Genomic DNA, 25,199 nt, shown 5'->3' with positions numbered 1-25,199 from the left:
GTAATTGACGTAGTAGGAGAAGAGAATGATGTTGTTTGAGATGTTGTTGGAGCAGTTGTGATCGATGTTGTTGTGGAAGTAGTAAGTGCAGCAGAACTTGCTGGGGTTGTGGATGTTGTTTGAGATGTGGATGAAGATGTTGCCGATGTTGTTGTTGTTGGGGATGACATAGTAGGAGAAGAGAATGTCGTTGTTTGAGATGTTGTTGGAGAAGTAGTGGTAGATGTTGTGGAAGTAGTAAGTGCTGCAGTACTTGATGAGGTTGTGGATGTTGTTTGAGATGTTGATGAAAATGTTGCAGAAGTTGTTGTTGGAGATGACATAGTAGGAGAAGAGAATGTCGTTGTTTGAGATGTTGTTGGAGCAGTTGTGATCGATGTTGTTGTGGAAGTAGTATGTGCAGCAGTACTTGATGGGGTTGTGGATGTTGTTTGAGATGTTGATGAAGATGTTGCAGAAGTTGTTGTAGTTGGAGATGAAGACGTTGATGAAGATGTTGCAGAAGTTGTTGTAGTTGATAATGAAGTAATTGACGTAGTAGGAGAAGAGAATGATGTTGTTTGAGATGTTGTTGGAGCAGTTGTGATCGATGTTGTTGTGGAAGTAGTAAGTGCAGCAGAACTTTCTGGGGTTGTGGATGTTGTTTGAGATGTTGATGAAGATGTTGCCGATGTTGTTGTTGTTGGTGATGACATAGTAGGAGAAGAGAATGTCGTTGTTTGAGATGTTGTTGGAGAAGTAGTGGTAGATGTTTTGGAAGTAGTAAGTGCTGCAGTACTTGATGAGTTTGTGGATGTTGTTTGAGATGTTGATGAAAATGTTGCAGAAGTTGTTGTAGTTGGAGATGGAGATGTTGATGAAGATGTTGCAGAAGTTGTAGTTGTTGGAGATGAAGACGTTGATGAAGATGTTGCAGAAGTTGTTGTTGTCGGAGATGACATAGTAGGAGATGAGAATGTCGTTGTTCGAGATGTTGTTGGAGAAGTAGTGGTAGATGTTGTGGAAGTAGTAAGTGCTGCAGTACTTGATGGGGTTGTAGATGTTGTTTGAGATGTTGATGAAAATGTTGCAGAAGTCGTTGTAGTTGGAGATGGAGATGTTGATGAAGATGTTGCAGAAGTTGTAGTTGTTGGAGATGAAGACGTTGATGATGATGTTGCAGAAGTTGTTGTTGTCGGAGATGACATAGTAGGAGATGAGAATGTCGTTGTTTGAGATGTTGTTGGAGAAGTAGTGGTAGATGTTGTGGAAGTAGTAAGTGCTGCAGTACTTGATGGGGTTGTAGATGTTGTTTGAGATGTTGATGAAGATGTTGCAGAAGTTGTAGTTGTTGGAGATGAAGACGTTGATGAAGATGTTGCAGAAGTTGTTGTTGTCGGAGATGACATAGTAGGAGAAGAGAATGTCGTTGTTTGAGATGTTGTTGGAGCAGTTGTGATCGATGTTGTTGTGGAAGTAGTATGTGCAGCAGTACTTGATGGGGTTGTGGATGTTGTTTGAGATGTTGATGAAGATGTTGCAGAAGTTGTTGTAGTTGGAGATGAAGACGTTGATGAAGATGTTGTAGAAGTTGTTGTAGTTGATAATGAAGTAATTGACGTAGTAGGAGAAGAGAATGATGTTGTTTGACATGTTGTTGGAGCAGTTGTGATCGATGTTGTTGTGGAAGTAGTAAGTGCAGCAGAACTTGCTGGGGTTGTGGATGTTGTTTGAGATGTTGATGAAGATGTTGCCGATGTTGTTGTTGTTGGTGATGACATAGTAGGAGAAGAGAATGTCATTGTTTGAGATGTTGTTGGAGAAGTAGTGGTAGATGTTGTGGAAGTAGTAAGTGCTGCAGTACTTGATGAGTTTGTGGATGTTGTTTGAGATGTTGATGAAAATGTTGCAGAAGTTGTTGTAGTTGGAGATGGATATGTTGATGAAGATGTTGCAGAAGTTGTAGTTGTTGGAGATGAAGACGTTGATGAAGATGTTGCAGAAGTTGTTGTTGTCAGAGATGACATAGTAGGAGATGAGAATGTCGTTGTTCGAGATGTTGTTGGAGAAGTAGTGGTAGATGTTGTGGAAGTAGTAAGTGCTGCAGTACTTGATGGGGTTGTAGATGTTGCTTGAGATGTTGATGAAGATGTTGCAGAAGTTGCTGTAGTTGGAGATGAAGACGTTGATGAAGATGTTGACGAAGTTGTAGTTGTTGGAGATGACATAGTAGGAGAAGAGAATGTTGTTGTTTGAGATTTTGTTGGAGAAGTAGTGGTAGATGTGGAAGTAGTAATTGCGGCAGTAGTTGAAGTAGTTGTGGATGTGGTTTGAGACGTTGATGAAGATGTTGCAGAAGTTGTTGTAGTTGGAGATGGAGACGTTGATGAAGATGTTGCAGAAGTTGTTGTAGTTGGAGATGGAGACGTTGATGAAGATGTTGCAGAAGTTGTTGTAGTTGGAGATGAAGACGTTGATGAAGATGTTGCAGAAGTTGTAGTTGTTGGAGATGACATAGTAGGAGAAGAGAATGTCGTTGTTTGAGATGTTGTTGGAGAAGTAGTGTTAGTTGTTGTGGAAATAGTAAGTGCTGCAGGACTTGATGGGGTTGTGGATGTTGTTTGAGATGTTGATGAAGATGTTGCAGAAGTTGTTGTAGTTGGAGATGAAGACGTTGATGAAGATGTTGCAGAAGTTGTTGTAGTTGATAATGAAGTAATTGACGTAGTAGGAGAAGAGAATGATGTTGTTTGAGATGTTGTTGGAGCAGTTGTGATCGATGTTGTTGTGGAAGTAGTAAGTGCAGCAGAACTTGCTGGGGTTGTGGATGTTGTTTGAGATGTTGATGAAGATGTTGCCGATGTTGTTGTTGTTGGTGATGACATAGTAGGAGAAGAGAATGTCGTTGTTTGAGATGTTGTTGGAGAAGTAGTGGTAGATGTTGTGGAAGTAGTAAGTGCTGCAGTACTTGATGGGGTTGTGGATGTTGTTTGAGATGTTGATGAAAATGTTGCAGAAGTTGTTGTAGTTGGAGATGGAGATGTTGATGAAGATGTTGCAGAAGTTGTTGTTGTTGGAGATGACATAGTAGGAGAAGAGAATGTCGTTGTTTGAGATGTTGTTGGAGACGTAGTGGTAGATGTTGTGGAAGTAGTAAGTGATGCAGTACTTGATGGGGTTGTAGATGTTGTTTGAGATGTTGATGAAAATGTTGCAGAAGTTGTTGTAGTTGGAGATGGAGATGTTGATGAAGATGTTGCAGAAGTTGTTGTTGTTGGAGATGACATAGTAGGAGAAGAGAATGTCGTTGTTTGAGATGTTGTTGGAGAAGTAGTGGTAGATGTTGTGGAAGTAGTAAGTGCTGCAGTACTTGATGGGGTTGTGGATGTTGTTTGAGATGTTGATGAAAATGTTGCAGAAGTTGTTGTAGTTGGAGATGGAGATGTTGATGAAGATGTTGCAGAAGTTGTAGTTGTTGGAGATGAAGACGTTGATGAAGATGTTGCAGAAGTTGTTGTTGTCGGGGATGACATAGTAGGAGAAGAGAATGTCGTTGTTCGAGATGTTGTTGGAGAAGTAGTGGTAGATGTTGTGGAAGTAGTAAGTGCTGCAGTATTTGATGGGGTTGTAGATGTTGTTTGAGATGTTGATGAAGATGTTGCAGAAGTTGTAGTTGTTGGAGATGACATAGTAGGAGAAGAGAATGTTGTTGTTTGAGATGTTGTTGGAGAAGTAGTGGTAGATGTGGAAGTAGTAAGTGCGGCAGTAGTTGAAGGAGTTGTGGATGTGGTTTGAGACGTTGATGAAGATGTTGCAGAAGTTGTTGTAGTTGGAGATGAAGACGTTGATGAAGATGTTGCAGAAGTTGTTGTAGTTGATAATGAAGTAATTGACGTAGTAGGAGAAGAGAATGATGTTGTTTGAGATGTTGTTGGAGCAGTTGTGATCGATGTTGTTGTGGAAGTAGTAAGTGCAGCAGTACTTGATGAGGTTGTGGATGTTGTTTGAGATGTTGATGAAAATGTTGCAGAAGTTGTTGTTGGAGATGACATAGTAGGAGAAGAGAATGTCGTTGTTTGAGATGTTGTTGGAGCAGTTGTGATCGATGTTGTTGTGGAAGTAGTATGTGCAGCAGTACTTGATGGGGTTGTGGATGTTGTTTGAGATGTTGATGAAGATGTTGCAGAAGTTGTTGTAGTTGGAGATGAAGACGTTGATGAAGATGTTGCAGAAGTTGTAGTTGTTGGAGATGAAGACGTTGATGAAGATGTTGACGAATTTGTAGTTGTTGGAGATGACATAGTAGGAGAAGAGAATGTTGTTGTTTGAGATGTTGTTGGAGAAGTAGTGGTAGATGTGGAAGTAGTAATTGCGGCAGTAGTTGAAGGAGTTGTGGATGTGGTTTGAGACGTTGATGAAGATGTTGCAGAAGTTGTTGTAGTTGGAGATGGAGACGTTGATGAAGATGTTGCAGAAGTTGTAGTTGTTGGAGATGAAGACATTGATGAAGATGTTGCAGAAGTTGTTGTTGTCGGAGATGACATAGTAGGAGAAGAGAATGTCGTTGTTTGAGATGTTGTTGGAGAAGTAGTGGTAGATGTTGTGGAAGTAGTAAGTGCTGCAGAACTTAATGTGGTTGTAGATGTTGTTTGAGATGTTGATGAAGATGTTGCAGAAGTTGTTGTTGTCGGAGATGACATAGTAGAAGAAGAGAATGTCGTTGTTTGAGATGTTGTTGGAGACATAGTGGTAGATGTGGAAGTAGTAAGTGCGTCAGTAGTTGAAGGAGTTGTGGATGTGGTTTGAGACGTTGATGAAGATGTTGCAGAAGTTGTTGTAGTTGGAGATGGAGACGTTGATGAAGATGTTGCAGAAGTTGTTGTAGTTGGAGATGGAGATGTTGATGAAGATGTTGCAGAAGTTGTAGTTGTTGGGGATGACATAGTAGGAGAAGAGAATGTCGTTGTTTGAGATGTTGTTGGAGAAGTAGTGGTAGATGTTGTGGAAGTAGTAAGTGCTGCAGTACTTGATGGGGTTGTGGATGTTGTTTGAGATGTTGATGAAGATGTTGCAGAAGTTGTTGTAGTTGGAGATGAAGACGTTGATGAAGATGTTGTAGAAGTTGTTGTAGTTGATAATGAAGTAATTGACGTAGTAGGAGAAGAGAATGATGTTGTTTGACATGTTGTTGGAGTAGTTGTGATCGATGTTGTTGTGGAAGTAGTAAGTGCAGCAGAACTTGCTGGGGTTGTGGATGTTGTTTGAGATGTTGATGAAGATGTTGCCGATGTTGTTGTTGTTGGTGATGACATAGTAGGAGAAGAGAATGTCATTGTTTGAGATGTTGTTGGAGAAGTAGTGGTAGATGTTGTGGAAGTAGTAAGTGCTGCAGAACTTGATGTGGTTGTAGATGTTGTTTGAGATGTTGATGAAGATGTTGCAGAAGTTGTTGTTGTCGGAGATGACATAGTAGAAGAAGAGAATGTCGTTGTTTGAGATGTTGTTGGAGACATAGTGGTAGATGTGGAAGTAGTAAGTGCGTCAGTAGTTGAAGGAGTTGTGGATGTGGTTTGAGACGTTGATGAAGATGTTGCAGAAGTTGTTGTAGTTGGAGATGGAGACGTTGATGAAGATGTTGACGAAGTTGTAGTTGTTGGAGATGACATAGTAGGAGAAGAGAATGTTGTTGTTTGAGATTTTGTTGGAGAAGTAGTGGTAGATGTGGAAGTAGTAATTGCGGCAGTAGTTGAAGTAGTTGTGGATGTGGTTTGAGACGTTGATGAAGATGTTGCAGAAGTTGTTGTAGTTGGAGATGGAGACGTTGATGAAGATGTTGCAGAAGTTGTTGTAGTTGGAGATGGAGACGTTGATGAAGATGTTGCAGAAGTTGTTGTAGTTGGAGATGGAGATGTTGATGAAGATGTTGCAGAAGTTGTTGTTGTTGGGGATGACATAGTAGGAGAAGAGAATGTCGTTGTTTGAGATGTGGTTGGAGAAGTAGTGTTAGTTGTTGTGGAAATAGTAAGTGCTGCAGGACTTGATGGGGTTGTGGATGTTGTTTGAGATGTTGATGAAGATGTTGCAGAAGTTGTTGTAGTTGGAGATGAAGACGTTGATGAAGATGTTGCAGAAGTTGTTGTAGTTGATAATGAAGTAATTGACGTAGTAGGAGAAGAGAATGATGTTGTTTGAGATGTTGTTGGAGCAGTTGTGATCGATGTTGTTGTGGAAGTAGTAAGTGCAGCAGAACTTGCTGGGGTTGTGGATGTTGTTTGAGATGTTGATGAAGATGTTGCCGATGTTGTTGTTGTTGGTGATGACATAGTAGGAGAAGAGAATGTCATTGTTTGAGATGTTGTTGGAGAAGTAGTGGTAGATGTTGTGGAAGTAGTAAGTGCTGCAGTACTTGATGAGGTTGTGGATGTTGTTTGAGATGTTGATGAAAATGTTGCAGAAGTTGTTGTAGTTGGAGATGGAGATGTTGATGAAGATGTTGCAGAAGTTGTTGTTGTTGGAGATGACATAGTAGGAGAAGAGAATGTCGTTGTTTGAGATGTTGTTGGAGACGTAGTGGTAGATGTTGTGGAAGTAGTAAGTGATGCAGTACTTGATGGGGTTGTAGATGTTGTTTGAGATGTTGATGAAAATGTTGCAGAAGTTGTTGTAGTTGGAGATGGAGATGTTGATGAAGATGTTGCAGAAGTTGTTGTTGTTGGAGATGACATAGTAGGAGAAGAGAATGTCGTTGTTTGAGATGTTGTTGGAGAAGTAGTGGTAGATGTTGTGGAAGTAGTAAGTGCTGCAGTACTTGATGAGTTTGTGGATGTTGTTTGAGATGTTGATGAAAATGTTGCAGAAGTTGTTGTAGTTGGAGATGGAGATGTTGATGAAGATGTTGCAGAAGTTGTAGTTGTTGGAGATGAAGACGTTGATGAAGATGTTGCAGAAGTTGTTGTTGTCGGAGATGACATAGTAGGAGATGAGAATGTCGTTGTTCGAGATGTTGTTGGAGAAGTAGTGGTAGATGTTGTGGAAGTAGTAAGTGCTGCAGTACTTGATGGGGTTGTAGATGTTGTTTGAGATGTTGATGAAAATGTTGCAGAAGTCGTTGTAGTTGGAGATGGAGATGTTGATGAAGATGTTGCAGAAGTTGTAGTTGTTGGAGATGAAGACGTTGATGATGATGTTGCAGAAGTTGTTGTTGTCGGAGATGACATAGTAGGAGATGAGAATGTCGTTGTTCGAGATGTTGTTGGAGAAGTAGTGGTAGATGTTGTGGAAGTAGTAAGTGCTGCAGTACTTGATGGGGTTGTAGATGTTGTTTGAGATGTTGATGAAGATGTTGCAGAAGTTGTAGTTGTTGGAGATGAAGACGTTAATGAAGATGTTGCAGAAGTTGTTGTTGTTGGAGATGACATAGTAGGAGAAGAGAATGTCGTTGTTTGAGATGTTGTTGGAGCAGTTGTGATCGATGTTGTTGTGGAAGTAGTATGTGCAGCAGTACTTGATGGGGTTGTGGATGTTGTTTGAGATGTTGATGAAGATGTTGCAGAAGTTGTTGTAGTTGGAGATGAAGACGTTGATGAAGATGTTGTAGAAGTTGTTGTAGTTGATAATGAAGTAATTGACGTAGTAGGAGAAGAGAATGATGTTGTTTGACATGTTGTTGGAGCAGTTGTGATCGATGTTGTTGTGGAAGTAGTAAGTGCAGCAGAACTTGCTGGGGTTGTGGATGTTGTTTGAGATGTTGATGAAGATGTTGCCGATGTTGTTGTTGTTGGTGATGACATAGTAGGAGAAGAGAATGTCATTGTTTGAGATGTTGTTGGAGAAGTAGTGGTAGATGTTGTGGAAGTAGTAAGTGCTGCAGTACTTGATGAGTTTGTGGATGTTGTTTGAGATGTTGATGAAAATGTTGCAGAAGTTGTTGTAGTTGGAGATGGATATGTTGATGAAGATGTTGCAGAAGTTGTAGTTGTTGGAGATGAAGACGTTGATGAAGATGTTGCAGAAGTTGTTGTTGTCAGAGATGACATAGTAGGAGATGAGAATGTCGTTGTTCGAGATGTTGTTGGAGAAGTAGTGGTAGATGTTGTGGAAGTAGTAAGTGCTGCAGTACTTGATGGGGTTGTAGATGTTGCTTGAGATGTTGATGAAGATGTTGCAGAAGTTGCTGTAGTTGGAGATGAAGACGTTGATGAAGATGTTGACGAAGTTGTAGTTGTTGGAGATGACATAGTAGGAGAAGAGAATGTTGTTGTTTGAGATTTTGTTGGAGAAGTAGTGGTAGATGTGGAAGTAGTAATTGCGGCAGTAGTTGAAGTAGTTGTGGATGTGGTTTGAGACGTTGATGAAGATGTTGCAGAAGTTGTTGTAGTTGGAGATGGAGACGTTGATGAAGATGTTGCAGAAGTTGTTGTAGTTGGAGATGGAGACGTTGATGAAGATGTTGCAGAAGTTGTTGTAGTTGGAGATGGAGATGTTGATGAAGATGTTGCAGAAGTTGTAGTTGTTGGGGATGACATAGTAGGAGAAGAGAATGTCGTTGTTTGAGATGTGGTTGGAGAAGTAGTGTTAGTTGTTGTGGAAATAGTAAGTGCTGCAGGACTTGATGGGGTTGTGGATGTTGTTTGAGATGTTGATGAAGATGTTGCAGAAGTTGTTGTAGTTGGAGATGAAGACGTTGATGAAGATGTTGCAGAAGTTGTTGTAGTTGATAATGAAGTAATTGACGTAGTAGGAGAAGAGAATGATGTTGTTTGAGATGTTGTTGGAGCAGTTGTGATCGATGTTGTTGTGGAAGTAGTAAGTGCAGCAGAACTTGCTGGGGTTGTGGATGTTGTTTGAGATGTTGATGAAGATGTTGCCGATGTTGTTGTTGTTGGTGATGACATAGTAGGAGAAGAGAATGTCGTTGTTTGAGATGTTGTTGGAGAAGTAGTGGTAGATGTTGTGGAAGTAGTAAGTGCTGCAGTACTTGATGAGGTTGTGGATGTTGTTTGAGATGTTGATGAAAATGTTGCAGAAGTTGTTGTAGTTGGAGATGGAGATGTTGATGAAGATGTTGCAGAAGTTGTTGTTGTTGGAGATGACATAGTAGGAGAAGAGAATGTCGTTGTTTGAGATGTTGTTGGAGACGTAGTGGTAGATGTTGTGGAAGTAGTAAGTGCTGCAGTACTTGATGGGGTTGTAGATGTTGTTTGAGATGTTGATGAAAATGTTGCAGAAGTTGTTGTAGTTGGAGATGGAGATGTTGATGAAGATGTTGCAGAAGTTGTTGTTGTTGGAGATGACATAGTAGGAGAAGAGAATGTCGTTGTTTGAGATGTTGTTGGAGAAGTAGTGGTAGATGTTGTGGAAGTAGTAAGTGCTGCAGTACTTGATGAGGTTGTGGATGTTGTTTGAGATGTTGATGAAAATGTTGCAGAAGTTGTTGTAGTTGGAGATGGAGATGTTGATGAAGATGTTGCAGAAGTTGTAGTTGTTGGAGATGAAGACGTTGATGAAGATGTTGCAGAAGTTGTTGTTGTCGGGGATGACATAGTAGGAGAAGAGAATGTCGTTGTTCGAGATGTTGTTGGAGAAGTAGTGGTAGATGTTGTGGAAGTAGTAAGTGCTGCAGTACTTGATGGGGTTGTAGATGTTGTTTGAGATGTTGATGAAGATGTTGCAGAAGTTGTAGTTGTTGGAGATGACATAGTAGGAGAAGAGAATGTTGTTGTTTGAGATGTTGTTGGAGAAGTAGTGGTAGATGTGGAAGTAGTAATTGCGGCAGTAGTTGAAGGAGTTGTGGATGTGGTTTGAGACGTTGATGAAGATGTTGCAGAAGTTGTTGTAGTTGGAGATGAAGACGTTGATGAAGATGTTGCAGAAGTTGTTGTAGTTGATAATGAAGTAATTGACGTAGTAGGAGAAGAGAATGATGTTGTTTGAGATGTTGTTGGAGCAGTTGTGATCGATGTTGTTGTGGAAGTAGTAAGTGCAGCAGTACTTGATGGGGTTGTGGATGTTGTTTGAGATGTTGATGAAGATGTTGCAGAAGTTGTTGTTGGAGATGACATAGTAGGAGAAGAGAATGTCGTTGTTTGAGATGTTGTTGGAGCAGTTGTGATCGATGTTGTTGTGGAAGTAGTATGTGCAGCAGTACTTGATGGGGTTGTGGATGTTGTTTGAGATGTTGATGAAGATGTTGCAGAAGTTGTTGTAGTTGGAGATGAAGACGTTGATGAAGATGTTGCAGAAGTTGTAGTTGTTGGAGATGAAGACGTTGATGAAGATGTTGACGAAGTTGTAGTTGTTGGAGATGACATAGTAGGAGAAGAGAATGTTGTTGTTTGAGATGTTGTTGGAGAAGTAGTGGTAGATGTGGAAGTAGTAATTGCGGCAGTAGTTGAAGGAGTTGTGGATGTGGTTTGAGACGTTGATGAAGATGTTGCAGAAGTTGTTGTAGTTGGAGATGGAGACGTTGATGAAGATGTTGCAGAAGTTGTAGTTGTTGGAGATGAAGACATTGATGAAGATGTTGCAGAAGTTGTTGTCGGAGATGACATAGTAGGAGAAGAGAATGTCGTTGTTTGAGATGTTGTTGGAGAAGTAGTGGTAGATGTTGTGGAAGTAGTAAGTGCTGCAGAACTTAATGTGGTTGTAGATGTTGTTTGAGATGTTGATGAAGATGTTGCAGAAGTTGTTGTTGTCGGAGATGACATAGTAGAAGAAGAGAATGTCGTTGTTTGAGATGTTGTTGGAGACATAGTGGTAGATGTGGAAGTAGTAAGTGCGTCAGTAGTTGAAGGAGTTGTGGATGTGGTTTGAGACGTTGATGAAGATGTTGCAGAAGTTGTTGTAGTTGGAGATGGAGACGTTGATGAAGATGTTGCAGAAGTTGTTGTAGTTGGAGATGGAGATGTTGATGAAGATGTTGCAGAAGTTGTAGTTGTTGGGGATGACATAGTAGGAGAAGAGAATGTCGTTGTTTGAGATGTTGTTGGAGAAGTAGTGGTAGATGTTGTGGAAGTAGTAAGTGCTGCAGTACTTGATGGGGTTGTGGATGTTGTTTGAGATGTTGATGAAGATGTTGCAGAAGTTGTTGTAGTTGGAGATGAAGACGTTGATGAAGATGTTGCAGAAGTTGTTGTAGTTGATAATGAAGTAATTGACGTAGTAGGAGAAGAGAATGATGTTGTTTGAGATGTTGTTGGAGCAGTTGTGATCGATGTTGTTGTGGAAGTAGTAAGTGCAGCAGTACTTGATGGGGTTGTGGATGTTGTTTGAGATGTTGATGAAGATGTTGCAGAAGTTGTTGTTGGAGATGACATAGTAGGAGAAGAGAATGTCGTTGTTTGAGATGTTGTTGGAGCAGTTGTGATCGATGTTGTTGTGGAAGTAGTATGTGCAGCAGTACTTGATGGGGTTGTGGATGTTGTTTGAGATGTTGATGAAGATGTTGCAGAAGTTGTTGTAGTTGGAGATGAAGACGTTGATGAAGATGTTGCAGAAGTTGTTGTAGTTGATAATGAAGTAATTGACGTAGTAGGAGAAGAGAATGATGTTGTTTGAGATGTTGTTGGAGCAGTTGTGATCGATGTTGTTGTGGAAGTAGTAAGTGCAGCAGAACTTTCTGGGGTTGTGGATGTTGTTTGAGATGTTGATGAAGATGTTGCCGATGTTGTTGTTGTTGGTGATGACATAGTAGGAGAAGAGAATGTCGTTGTTTGAGATGTTGTTGGAGAAGTAGTGGTAGATGTTTTGGAAGTAGTAAGTGCTGCAGTACTTGATGAGTTTGTGGATGTTGTTTGAGATGTTGATGAAAATGTTGCAGAAGTTGTTGTAGTTGGAGATGGAGATGTTGATGAAGATGTTGCAGAAGTTGTAGTTGTTGGAGATGAAGACGTTGATGAAGATGTTGCAGAAGTTGTTGTTGTCGGAGATGACATAGTAGGAGATGAGAATGTCGTTGTTCGAGATGTTGTTGGAGAAGTAGTGGTAGATGTTGTGGAAGTAGTAAGTGCTGCAGTACTTGATGGGGTTGTAGATGTTGTTTGAGATGTTGATGAAAATGTTGCAGAAGTCGTTGAAGTTGGAGATGGAGATGTTGATGAAGATGTTGCAGAAGTTGTAGTTGTTGGAGATGAAGACGTTGATGATGATGTTGCAGAAGTTGTTGTTGTCGGAGATGACATAGTAGGAGATGAGAATGTCGTTGTTCGAGATGTTGTTGGAGAAGTAGTGGTAGATGTTGTGGAAGTAGTAAGTGCTGCAGTACTTGATGGGGTTGTAGATGTTGTTTGAGATGTTGATGAAGATGTTGCAGAAGTTGTAGTTGTTGGAGATGAAGACGTTGATGAAGATGTTGCAGAAGTTGTTGTTGTCGGAGATGACATAGTAGGAGAAGAGAATGTCGTTGTTTGAGATGTTGTTGGAGCAGTTGTGATCGATGTTGTTGTGGAAGTAGTATGTGCAGCAGTACTTGATGGGGTTGTGGATGTTGTTTGAGATGTTGATGAAGATGTTGCAGAAGTTGTTGTAGTTGGAGATGAAGACGTTGATGAAGATGTTGTAGAAGTTGTTGTAGTTGATAATGAAGTAATTGACGTAGTAGGAGAAGAGAATGATGTTGTTTGACATGTTGTTGGAGTAGTTGTGATCGATGTTGTTGTGGAAGTAGTAAGTGCAGCAGAACTTGCTGGGGTTGTGGATGTTGTTTGAGATGTTGATGAAGATGTTGCCGATGTTGTTGTTGTTGGTGATGACATAGTAGGAGAAGAGAATGTCATTGTTTGAGATGTTGTTGGAGAAGTAGTGGTAGATGTTGTGGAAGTAGTAAGTGCTGCAGAACTTGATGGGGTTGTAGATGTTGTTTGAGATGTTGATGAAGATGTTGCAGAAGTTGTTGTTGTCGGAGATGACATAGTAGAAGAAGAGAATGTCGTTGTTTGAGATGTTGTTGGAGACATAGTGGTAGATGTGGAAGTAGTAAGTGCGTCAGTAGTTGAAGGAGTTGTGGATGTGGTTTGAGACGTTGATGAAGATGTTGCAGAAGTTGTTGTAGTTGGAGATGGAGACGTTGATGAAGATGTTGACGAAGTTGTAGTTGTTGGAGATGACATAGTAGGAGAAGAGAATGTTGTTGTTTGAGATGTTGTTGGAGAAGTAGTGGTAGATGTGGAAGTAATAATTGCGGCAGTAGTTGAAGTAGTTGTGGATGTGGTTTGAGACGTTGATGAAGATGTTGCAGAAGTTGTTGTAGTTGGAGATGGAGACGTTGATGAAGATGTTGCAGAAGTTGTTGTAGTTGGAGATGGAGACGTTGATGAAGATGTTGCAGAAGTTGTTGTAGTTGGAGATGGAGATGTTGATGAAGATGTTGCAGAAGTTGTAGTTGTTGGAGATGACATAGTAGGAGAAGAGAATGTCGTTGTTTGAGATGTGGTTGGAGAAGTAGTGTTAGTTGTTGTGGAAATAGTAAGTGCTGCAGGACTTGATGGGGTTGTGGATGTTGTTTGAGATGTTGATGAAGATGTTGCAGAAGTTGTTGTAGTTGGAGATGAAGACGTTGATGAAGATGTTGCAGAAGTTGTTGTAGTTGATAATGAAGTAATTGACGTAGTAGGAGAAGAGAATGATGTTGTTTGAGATGTTGTTGGAGCAGTTGTGATCGATGTTGTTGTGGAAGTAGTAAGTGCAGCAGAACTTGCTGGGGTTGTGGATGTTGTTTGAGATGTTGATGAAGATGTTGCCGATGTTGTTGTTGTTGGTGATGACATAGTAGGAGAAGAGAATGTCATTGTTTGAGATGTTGTTGGAGAAGTAGTGGTAGATGTTGTGGAAGTAGTAAGTGCTGCAGTACTTGATGAGGTTGTGGATGTTGTTTGAGATGTTGATGAAAATGTTGCAGAAGTTGTTGTAGTTGGAGATGGAGATGTTGATGAAGATGTTGCAGAAGTTGTTGTTGTTGGAGATGACATAGTAGGAGAAGAGAATGTCGTTGTTTGAGATGTTGTTGGAGAAGTAGTGGTAGATGTTGTGGAAGTAGTAAGTGCTGCAGTACTTGATGGGGTTGTAGATGTTGTTTGAGATGTTGATGAAAATGTTGCAGAAGTTGTTGTAGTTGGAGATGGAGATGTTGATGAAGATGTTGCAGAAGTTGTTGTTGTTGGAGATGACATAGTAGGAGAAGAGAATGTCGTTGTTTGAGATGTTGTTGGAGAAGTAGTGGTAGATGTTGTGGAAGTAGTAAGTGCTGCAGTACTTGATGAGGTTGTGGATGTTGTTTGAGATGTTGATGAAAATGTTGCAGAAGTTGTTGTAGTTGGAGATGGAGATGTTGATGAAGATGTTGCAGAAGTTGTAGTTGTTGGAGATGAAGACGTTGATGAAGATGTTGCAGAAGTTGTTGTTGTCGGAGATGACATAGTAGGAGAAGAGAATGTCGTTGTTCGAGATGTTGTTGGAGAAGTAGTGGTAGATGTTGTGGAAGTAGTAAGTGCTGCAGTATTTGATGGGGTTGTAGATGTTGTTTGAGATGTTGATGAAGATGTTGCAGAAGTTGTAGTTGTTGGAGATGACATAGTAGGAGAAGAGAATGTTGTTGTTTGAGATGTTGTTGGAGAAGTAGTGGTAGATGTGGAAGTAGTAAGTGCGGCAGTAGTTGAAGGAGTTGTGGATGTGGTTTGAGACGTTGATGAAGATGTTGCAGAAGTTGTTGTAGTTGGAGATGAAGACGTTGATGAAGATGTTGCAGAAGTTGTTGTAGTTGATAATGAAGTAATTGACGTAGTAGGAGAAGAGAATGATGTTGTTTGAGATGTTGTTGGAGCAGTTGTGATCGATGTTGTTGTGGAAGTAGTAAGTGCAGCAGTACTTGATGAGGTTGTGGATGTTGTTTGAGATGTTGATGAAAATGTTGCAGAAGTTGTTGTTGGAGATGACATAGTAGGAGAAGAGAATGTCGTTGTTTGAGATGTTGTTGGAGCAGTTGTGATCGATGTTGTTGTGGAAGTAGTATGTGCAGCAGTACTTGATGGGGTTGTGGATGTTGTTTGAGATGTTGATGAAGATGTTGCAGAAGTTGTTGTAGTTGGAGATGAAGACGTTGATGAAGATGTTGCAGAAGTTGTAGTTGTTGGAGATGAAGACGTTGATGAAGATGTTGACGAAGTTGTAGTTGTTGGAGATGACATAGTAGGAGAAGAGAATGTTGTTGTTTGAGATGTTGTTGGAGAAGTAGTGGTAGATGTGGAAGTAGTAATTGCGGCAGTAGTTGAAGGAGTTGTGGATGTGGTTTGAGACGTTGATGAAGATGTTGCAGAAGTTGTTGTAGTTGGAGATGGAGACGTTGATGAAGATGTTGCAGAAGTTGTAGTTGTTGGAGATGAAGACATTGATGAAGATGTTGCAGAAGTTGTTGTCGGAGATGACATAGTAGGAGAAGAGAATGTCGTTGTTTGAGATGTTGTTGGAGAAGTAGTGGTAGATGTTGTGGAAGTAGTAAGTGCTGCAGAACTTAATGTGGTTGTAGATGTTGTTTGAGATGTTGATGAAGATGTTGCAGAAGTTGTTGTTGTCGGAGATGACATAGTAGAAGAAGAGAATGTCGTTGTTTGAGATGTTGTTGGAGACATAGTGGTAGATGTGGAAGTAGTAAGTGCGTCAGTAGTTGAAGGAGTTGTGGATGTGGTTTGAGACGTTGATGAAGATGTTGCAGAAGTTGTTGTAGTTGGAGATGGAGACGTTGATGAAGATGTTGCAGAAGTTGTTGTAGTTGGAGATGGAGATGTTGATGAAGATGTTGCAGAAGTTGTAGTTGTTGGGGATGACATAGTAGGAGAAGAGAATGTCGTTGTTTGAGATGTTGTTGGAGAAGTAGTGGTAGATGTTGTGGAAGTAGTAAGTGCTGCAGTACTTGATGGGGTTGTGGATGTTGTTTGAGATGTTGATGAAGATGTTGCAGAAGTTGTTGTAGTTGGAGATGAAGACGTTGATGAAGATGTTGCAGAAGTTGTTGTAGTTGATAATGAAGTAATTGACGTAGTAGGAGAAGAGAATGATGTTGTTTGAGATGTTGTTGGAGCAGTTGTGATCGATGTTGTTGTGGAAGTAGTAAGTGCAGCAGTACTTGATGAGGTTGTGGATGTTGTTTGAGATGTTGATGAAAATGTTGCAGAAGTTGTTGTTGGAGATGACATAGTAGGAGAAGAGAATGTCGTTGTTTGAGATGTTGTTGGAGCAGTTGTGATCGATGTTGTTGTGGAAGTAGTAAGTGCAGCAGTACTTGATGGGGTTGTGGATGTTGTTTGAGATGTTGATGAAGATGTTGCAGAAGTTGTTGTAGTTGGAGATGAAGACGTTGATGAAGATGTTGCAGAAGTTGTTGTAGTTGATAATGAAGTAATTGACGTAGTAGGAGAAGAGAATGATGTTGTTTGAGATGTTGTTGGAGCAGTTGTGATCGATGTTGTTGTGGAAGTAGTAAGTGCAGCAGAACTTTCTGGGGTTGTGGATGTTGTTTGAGATGTTGATGAAGATGTTGCCGATGTTGTTGTTGTTGGTGATGACATAGTAGGAGAAGAGAATGTCGTTGTTTGAGATGTTGTTGGAGAAGTAGTGGTAGATGTTTTGGAAGTAGTAAGTGCTGCAGTACTTGATGAGTTTGTGGATGTTGTTTGAGATGTTGATGAAAATGTTGCAGAAGTTGTTGTAGTTGGAGATGGAGATGTTGATGAAGATGTTGCAGAAGTTGTAGTTGTTGGAGATGAAGACGTTGATGAAGATGTTGCAGAAGTTGTTGTTGTCGGAGATGACATAGTAGGAGATGAGAATGTCGTTGTTCGAGATGTTGTTGGAGAAGTAGTGGTAGATGTTGTGGAAGTAGTAAGTGCTGCAGTACTTGATGGGGTTGTAGATGTTGTTTGAGATGTTGATGAAAATGTTGCAGAAGTCGTTGAAGTTGGAGATGGAGATGTTGATGAAGATGTTGCAGAAGTTGTAGTTGTTGGAGATGAAGACGTTGATGATGATGTTGCAGAAGTTGTTGTTGTCGGAGATGACATAGTAGGAGATGAGAATGTCGTTGTTCGAGATGTTGTTGGAGAAGTAGTGGTAGATGTTGTGGAAGTAGTAAGTGCTGCAGTACTTGATGGGGTTGTAGATGTTGTTTGAGATGTTGATGAAGATGTTGCAGAAGTTGTAGTTGTTGGAGATGAAGACGTTGATGAAGATGTTGCAGAAGTTGTTGTTGTCGGAGATGACATAGTAGGAGAAGAGAATGTCGTTGTTTGAGATGTTGTTGGAGCAGTTGTGATCGATGTTGTTGTGGAAGTAGTATGTGCAGCAGTACTTGATGGGGTTGTGGATGTTGTTTGAGATGTTGATGAAGATGTTGCAGAAGTTGTTGTAGTTGGAGATGAAGACGTTGATGAAGATGTTGTAGAAGTTGTTGTAGTTGATAATGAAGTAATTGACGTAGTAGGAGAAGAGAATGATGTTGTTTGACATGTTGTTGGAGTAGTTGTGATCGATGTTGTTGTGGAAGTAGTAAGTGCAGCAGAACTTGCTGGGGTTGTGGATGTTGTTTGAGATGTTGATGAAGATGTTGCCGATGTTATTGTTGTTGGTGATGACATAGTAGGAGAAGAGAATGTCATTGTTTGAGATGTTGTTGGAGAAGTAGTGGTAGATGTTGTGGAAGTAGTAAGTGCTGCAGAACTTGATGTGGTTGTAGATGTTGTTTGAGATGTTGATGAAGATGTTGCAGAAGTTGTTGTTGTCGGAGATGACATAGTAGAAGAAGAGAATGTCGTTGTTTGAGATGTTGTTGGAGACATAGTGGTAGATGTGGAAGTAGTAAGTGCGTCAGTAGTTGAAGGAGTTGTGGATGTGGTTTGAGACGTTGATGAAGATGTTGCAGAAGTTGTTGTAGTTGGAGATGGAGACGTTGATGAAGATGTTGACGAAGTTGTAGTTGTTGGAGATGACATAGTAGGAGAAGAGAATGTTGTTGTTTGAGATTTTGTTGGAGAAGTAGTGGTAGATGTGGAAGTAATAATTGCGGCAGTAGTTGAAGTAGTTGTGGATGTGGTTTGAGACGTTGATGAAGATGTTGCAGAAGTTGTTGTAGTTGGAGATGGAGACGTTGATGAAGATGTTGCAGAAGTTGTTGTAGTTGGAGATGGAGACGTTGATGAAGATGTTGCAGAAGTTGTTGTAGTTGGAGATGGAGATGTTGATGAAGATGTTGCAGAAGTTGTAGTTGTTGGAGATGACATAGTAGGAGAAGAGAATGTCGTTGTTTGAGATGTGGTTGGAGAAGTAGTGGTAGTTGTTGTGGAAATAGTAAGTGCTGCAGGACTTGATGGGGTTGTGGATGTTGTTTGAGATGTTGATGAAGATGTTGCAGAAGTTGTTGTAGTTGGAGATGGAGATGTTGATGAAGATGTTGCAGAAGTTGTTGTAGTTGATAATGAAGTAATTGACGTAGTAGGAGAAGAGAATGATGTTGTTTGAGATGTTGTTGGAGCAGTTGTGATCGATGTTGTTGTGGAAGTAGTAAGTGCAGCAGAACTTGCTGGGGTTGTGGATGTTGTTTGAGATGTTGATGAAGATGTTGCCGATGTTGTTGTTGTTGGTGATGACATAGTAGGAGAAGAGAATGTCATTGTTTGAGATGTTGTTGGAGAAGTAGTGGTAGATGTTGTGGAAGTAGTAAGTGCTGCAGTACTTGATGAGGTTGTGGATGTTGTTTGAGATGTTGATGAAAATGTTGCAGAAGTTGTTGTAGTTGGAGATGGAGATGTTGATGAAGATGTTGCAGAAGTTGTTGTTGTTGGAGATGACATAGTAGGAGAAGAGAATGTCGTTGTTTGAGATGTTGTTGGAGACGTAGTGGTAGATGTTGTGGAAGTAGTAAGTGATGCAGTACTTGATGGGGTTGTAGATGTTGTTTGAGATGTTGATGAAAATGTTGCAGAAGTTGTTGTAGTTGGAGATGGAGATGTTGATGAAGATGTTGCAGAAGTTGTTGTTGTTGGAGATGACATAGTAGGAGAAGAGAATGTCGTTGTTTGAGATGTTGTTGGAGAAGTAGTGGTAGATGTTGTGGAAGTAGTAAGTGCTGCAGTACTTGATGAGGTTGTGGATGTTGTTTGAGATGTTGATGAAAATGTTGCAGAAGTTGTTGTAGTTGGAGATGGAGATGTTGATGAAGATGTTGCAGAAGTTGTTGTAGTTGGAGATGAAGACGTTGATGAAGATGTTGCAGAAGTTGTTGTTGTCGGGGATGACATAGTAGGAGAAGAGAATGTCGTTGTTCGAGATGTTGTTGGAGAAGTAGTGGTAGATGTTGTGGAAGTAGTAAGTGCTGCAGTATTTGATGGGGTTGTAGATGTTGTTTGAGATGTTGATGAAGATGTTGCAGAAGTTGCTGTAGTTGGAGATGAAGACGTTGATGAAGATGTTGAGGAAGTTGTAGTTGTTGGAGATGACATAGTAGGAGAAGAGAATGTTGTTGTTTGAGATGTTGTTGGAGAAGTAGTGGTAGATGTGGAAGTAGTAATTGCGGCAGTAGTTGAAGGAGTTGTGGATGTGGTTTGAGACGTTGATGAAGATGTTGCAGAAGTTGTTGTAGTTGGAGATGGAGACGTTGATGAAGATGTTGCAGAAGTTGTAGTTGCTGGAGATGAAGACGTTGATGAAGATGTTGCAGAAGTTGTTGTTGTCGGAGATGACATAGTAGGAGAAGAGAATGTCGTTGTTTGAGATGTTGTTGGAGAAGTAGTGGTAGATGTTGTGGAAGTAGTAAGTGCTGCAGAACTTGATGTGGTTGTAGATGTTGTTTGAGATGTTGATGAAGATGTTGCAGAAGTTGTTGTCGGAGATGACATAGTAGAAGAAGAGAATGTCGTTGTTTGAGATGTTGTTGGAGACATAGTGGTAGATGTGGAAGTAGTAAGTGCGTCAGTAGTTGAAGGAGTTGTGGATGTGGTTTGAGACGTTGATGAAGATGTTGCAGAAGTTGTTGTAGTTGGAGATGGAGACGTTGATGAAGATGTTGCAGAAGTTGTTGTAGTTGGAGATGGAGATGTTGATGAAGATGTTGCAGAAGTTGTAGTTGTTGGGGATGACATAGTAGGAGAAGAGAATGTCGTTGTTTGAGATGTTGTTGGAGAAGTAGTGGTAGATGTTGTGGAAGTAGTAAGTGCTGCAGTACTTGATGGGGTTGTGGATGTTGTTTGAGATGTTGATGAAGATGTTGCAGAAGTTGTTGTAGTTGGAGATGAAGACATTGATGAAGATGTTGCAGAAGTTGTTGTAGTTGATAATGAAGTAATTGACGTAGTAGGAGAAGAGAATGATGTTGTTTGAGATGTTGTTGGAGCAGTTGTGATCGATGTTGTGGAAGTAGTAAGTGCAGCAGAACTTGCTGGGGTTGTGGATGTTGTTTGAGATGTTGATGAAGATGTTGCCGATGTTGTTGTTGTTGGTGATGACATAGTAGGAGAAGAGAATGTCGTTGTTTGAGATGTTGTTGGAGAAGTAGTGGTAGATGTTGTGGAAGTAGTAAGTGCTGCAGTACTTGATGAGGTTGTGGATGTTGTTTGAGATGTTGATGAAAATGTTGCAGAAGTTGTTGTAGTTGGAGATGGAGATGTCGATGAAGATGTTGCAGAAGTTGTTGTTGTTGGAGATGACATAGTAGGAGAAGAGAATGTCTTTGTATGAGATGTTGTTGGAGAAGTAGTGGTAGATGTTGTGGAAGTAGTAAGTGCTGCAGTACTTGATGGGGTTGTAGATGTTGTTTGAGATGTTGATGAAGATGTTGCAGAAGTTGCTGTAGTTGGAGATGAAGACGTTGATGAAGATGTTGACGAATTTGTAGTTGTTGGAGATGACATAGTAGGAGAAGAGAATGTTGTTGTTTGAGATGTTGTTGGAGAAGTAGTGGTAGATGTGGAAGTAGTAATTGCGGCAGTAGTTGAAGGAGTTGTGGATGTGGTTTGAGACGTTGATGAAGATGTTGCAGAAGTTGTTGTAGTTGGAGATGGAGACGTTGATGAAGATGTTGCAGAAGTTGTAGTTGTTGGAGATGAAGACATTGATGAAGATGTTGCAGAAGTTGTTGTTGTCGGAGATGACATAGTAGGAGAAGAGAATGTCGTTGTTTGAGATGTTGTTGGAGAAGTAGTGGTAGATGTTGTGGAAGTAGTAAGTGCTGCAGAACTTAATGTGGTTGTAGATGTTGTTTGAGATGTTGATGAAGATGTTGCAGAAGTTGTTGTTGTCGGAGATGACATAGTAGAAGAAGAGAATGTCGTTGTTTGAGATGTTGTTGGAGACATAGTGGTAGATGTGGAAGTAGTAAGTGCGTCAGTAGTTGAAGGAGTTGTGGATGTGGTTTGAGACGTTGATGAAGATGTTGCAGAAGTTGTTGTAGTTGGAGATGGAGACGTTGATGAAGATGTTGCAGAAGTTGTTGTAGTTGGAGATGGAGATGTTGATGAAGATGTTGCAGAAGTTGTAGTTGTTGGGGATGACATAGTAGGAGAAGAGAATGTCGTTGTTTGAGATGTTGTTGGAGAAGTAGTGGTAGATGTTGTGGAAGTAGTAAGTGCTGCAGTACTTGATGGGGTTGTGGATGTTGTTTGAGATGTTGATGAAGATGTTGCAGAAGTTGTTGTAGTTGGAGATGAAGACGTTGATGAAGATGTTGCAGAAGTTGTTGTAGTTGATAATGAAGTAATTGACGTAGTAGGAGAAGAGAATGATGTTGTTTGAGATGTTGTTGGAGCAGTTGTGATCGATGTTGTTGTGGAAGTAGTAAGTGCAGCAGTACTTGATGGGGTTGTGGATGTTGTTTGAGATGTTGATGAAAATGTTGCAGAAGTTGTTGTTGGAGATGACATAGTAGGAGAAGAGAATGTCGTTGTTTGAGATGTTGTTGGAGCAGTTGTGATCGATGTTGTTGTGGAAGTAGTATGTGCAGCAGTACTTGATGGGGTTGTGGATGTTGTTTGAGATGTTGATGAAGATGTTGCAGAAGTTGTTGTAGTTGGAGATGAAGACGTTGATGAAGATGTTGCAGAAGTTGTTGTAGTTGATAATGAAGTAATTGACGTAGTAGGAGAAGAGAATGATGTTGTTTGAGATGTTGTTGGAGCAGTTGTGATCGATGTTGTTGTGGAAGTAGTAAGTGCAGCAGAACTTTCTGGGGTTGTGGATGTTGTTTGAGATGTTGATGAAGATGTTGCCGATGTTGTTGTTGTTGGTGATGACATAGTAGGAGAAGAGAATGTCGTTGTTTGAGATGTTGTTGGAGAAGTAGTGGTAGATGTTTTGGAAGTAGTAAGTGCTGCAGTACTTGATGAGTTTGTGGATGTTGTTTGAGATGTTGATGAAAATGTTGCAGAAGTTGTTGTAGTTGGAGATGGAGATGTTGATGAAGATGTTGCAGAAGTTGTAGTTGTTGGAGATGAAGACGTTGATGAAGATGTTGCAGAAGTTGTTGTTGTCGGAGATGACATAGTAGGAGATGAGAATGTCGTTGTTCGAGATGTTGTTGGAGAAGTAGTGGTAGATGTTGTGGAAGTAGTAAGTGCTGCAGTACTTGATGGGGTTGTAGATGTTGTTTGAGATGTTGATGAAGATGTTGCAGAAGTTGTAGTTGTTGGAGATGAAGACGTTAATGAAGATGTTGCAGAAGTTGTTGTTGTTGGAGATGACATAGTAGGAGAAGAGAATGTCGTTGTTTGAGATGTTGTTGGAGCAGTTGTGATCGATGTTGTTGTGGAAGTAGTATGTGCAGCATTACTTGATGGGGTTGTGGATGTTGTTTGAGATGTTGATGAAGATGTCGCAGAAGTTGTTGTAGTTGGAGATGAAGACGTTGATGAAGATGTTGTAGAAGTTGTTGTAGTTGATAATGAAGTAATTGACGTAGTAGGAGAAGAGAATGATGTTGTTTGACATGTTGTTGGAGTAGTTGTGATCGATGTTGTTGTGGAAGTAGTAAGTGCAGCAGAACTTGCTGGGGTTGTGGATGTTGTTTGAGATGTTGATGAAGATGTTGCCGATGTTGTTGTTGTTGGTGATGACATAGTAGGAGAAGAGAATGTCATTGTTTGAGATGTTGTTGGAGAAGTAGTGGTAGATGTTGTGGAAGTAGTAAGTGCTGCAGAACTTGATGTGGTTGTAGATGTTGTTTGAGATGTTGATGAAGATGTTGCAGAAGTTGTTGTTGTCGGAGATGACATAGTAGAAGAAGAGAGTGTCGTTGTTTGAGATGTTGTTGGAGACATAGTGGTAGATGTGGAAGTAGTAAGTGCGTCAGTAGTTGAAGGAGTTGTGGATGTGGTTTGAGACGTTGATGAAGATGTTGCAGAAGTTGTTGTAGTTGGAGATGGAGACGTTGATGAAGATGTTGCAGAAGTTGTTGTAGTTGGAGATGGAGATGTTGATGAAGATGTTGCAGAAGTTGTAGTTGTTGGGGATGACATAGTAGGAGAAGAGAATGTCGTTGTTTGAGATGTTGTTGGAGAAGTAGTGGTAGATGTTGTGGAAGTAGTAAGTGCTGCAGTACTTGATGGGGTTGTGGATGTTGTTTGAGATGTTGATGAAGATGTTGCAGAAGTTGTTGTAGTTGGAGATGAAGACGTTGATGAAGATGTTGCAGAAGTTGTTGTAGTTGATAATGAAGTAATTGACGTAGTAGGAGAAGAGAATGATGTTGTTTGAGATGTTGTTGGAGCAGTTGTGATCGATGTTGTTGTGGAAGTAGTAAGTGCAGCAGAACTTGCTGGGGTTGTGGATGTTGTTTGAGATGTGGATGAAGATGTTGCCGATGTTGTTGTTGTTGGGGATGACATAGTAGGAGAAGAGAATGTCGTTGTTTGAGATGTTGTTGGAGAAGTAGTGGTAGATGTTGTGGAAGTAGTAAGTGCTGCAGTACTTGATGAGGTTGTGGATGTTGTTTGAGATGTTGATGAAAATGTTGCAGAAGTTGTTGTTGGAGATGACATAGTAGGAGAAGAGAATGTCGTTGTTTGAGATGTTGTTGGAGCAGTTGTGATCGATGTTGTTGTGGAAGTAGTATGTGCAGCAGTACTTGATGGGGTTGTGGATGTTGTTTGAGATGTTGATGAAGATGTTGCAGAAGTTGTTGTAGTTGGAGATGAAGACGTTGATGAAGATGTTGCAGAAGTTGTTGTTGTCGGAGATGACATAGTAGAAGAAGAGAATGTCGTTGTTTGAGATGTTGTTGGAGACATAGTGGTAGATGTGGAAGTAGTAAGTGCGTCAGTAGTTGAAGGAGTTGTGGATGTGGTTTGAGACGTTGATGAAGATGTTGCAGAAGTTGTTGTAGTTGGAGATGGAGACGTTGATGAAGATGTTGACGAAGTTGTAGTTGTTGGAGATGACATAGTAGGAGAAGAGAATGTTGTTGTTTGAGATTTTGTTGGAGAAGTAGTGGTAGATGTGGAAGTAATAATTGCGGCAGTAGTTGAAGTAGTTGTGGATGTGGTTTGAGACGTTGATGAAGATGTTGCAGAAGTTGTTGTAGTTGGAGATGGAGACGTTGATGAAGATGTTGCAGAAGTTGTTGTAGTTGGAGATGGAGACGTTGATGAAGATGTTGCAGAAGTTGTTGTAGTTGGAGATGGAGATGTTGATGAAGATGTTGCAGAAGTTGTAGTTGTTGGGGATGACATAGTAGGAGAAGAGAATGTCGTTGTTTGAGATGTGGTTGGAGAAGTAGTGTTAGTTGTTGTGGAAATAGTAAGTGCTGCAGGACTTGATGGGGTTGTGGATGTTGTTTGAGATGTTGATGAAGATGTTGCAGAAGTTGTTGTAGTTGGAGATGAAGACGTTGATGAAGATGTTGCAGAAGTTGTTGTAGTTGATAATGAAGTAATTGACGTAGTAGGAGAAGAGAATGATGTTGTTTGAGATGTTGTTGGAGCAGTTGTGATCGATGTTGTTGTGGAAGTAGTAAGTGCAGCAGAACTTGCTGGGGTTGTGGATGTTGTTTGAGATGTTGATGAAGATGTTGCAGAAGTTGTTGTAGTTGGAGATGGAGATGTTGATGAAGATGTTGCAGAAGTTGTTGTTGTTGGAGATGACATAGTAGGAGAAGAGAATGTCGTTGTTTGAGATGTTGTTGGAGACGTAGTGGTAGATGTTGTGGAAGTAGTAAGTGATGCAGTACTTGATGGGGTTGTAGATGTTGTTTG

The 25,199-nt window shown here is 40.5% G+C and overlaps 1 protein-coding gene across 1 annotated transcript in view; it reads right to left on the bottom strand.

Moving 5' to 3' along the window:
• Positions 1-2,544: 2,544 nt before the first annotated feature.
• LOC118785808 (serine-rich adhesin for platelets-like) overlaps positions 2,545-25,199 on the bottom strand; it is a 52,847-nt gene continuing 30,192 nt past the window's right edge. The window contains exons 9-14 of the mRNA XM_036540744.1: positions 18,657-20,198; positions 15,006-15,083; positions 13,047-13,097; positions 9,795-9,839; positions 3,144-3,215; positions 2,545-2,577 (exon numbers count right to left, since the gene is read on the bottom strand). Coding sequence (XP_036396637.1) covers positions 2,545-2,577; positions 3,144-3,215; positions 9,795-9,839; positions 13,047-13,097; positions 15,006-15,083; positions 18,657-20,198 — 1,821 coding nt within the window. The remainder of the gene's footprint in view (positions 2,578-3,143; positions 3,216-9,794; positions 9,840-13,046; positions 13,098-15,005; positions 15,084-18,656; positions 20,199-25,199) is intronic.

This window comes from Megalops cyprinoides, chromosome 11, assembly GCF_013368585.1.
Source record: "Megalops cyprinoides isolate fMegCyp1 chromosome 11, fMegCyp1.pri, whole genome shotgun sequence".
NCBI lineage: Eukaryota > Metazoa > Chordata > Actinopteri > Elopiformes > Megalopidae > Megalops > Megalops cyprinoides.
This window is presented reverse-complemented; position numbering and strand designations above follow the sequence as displayed.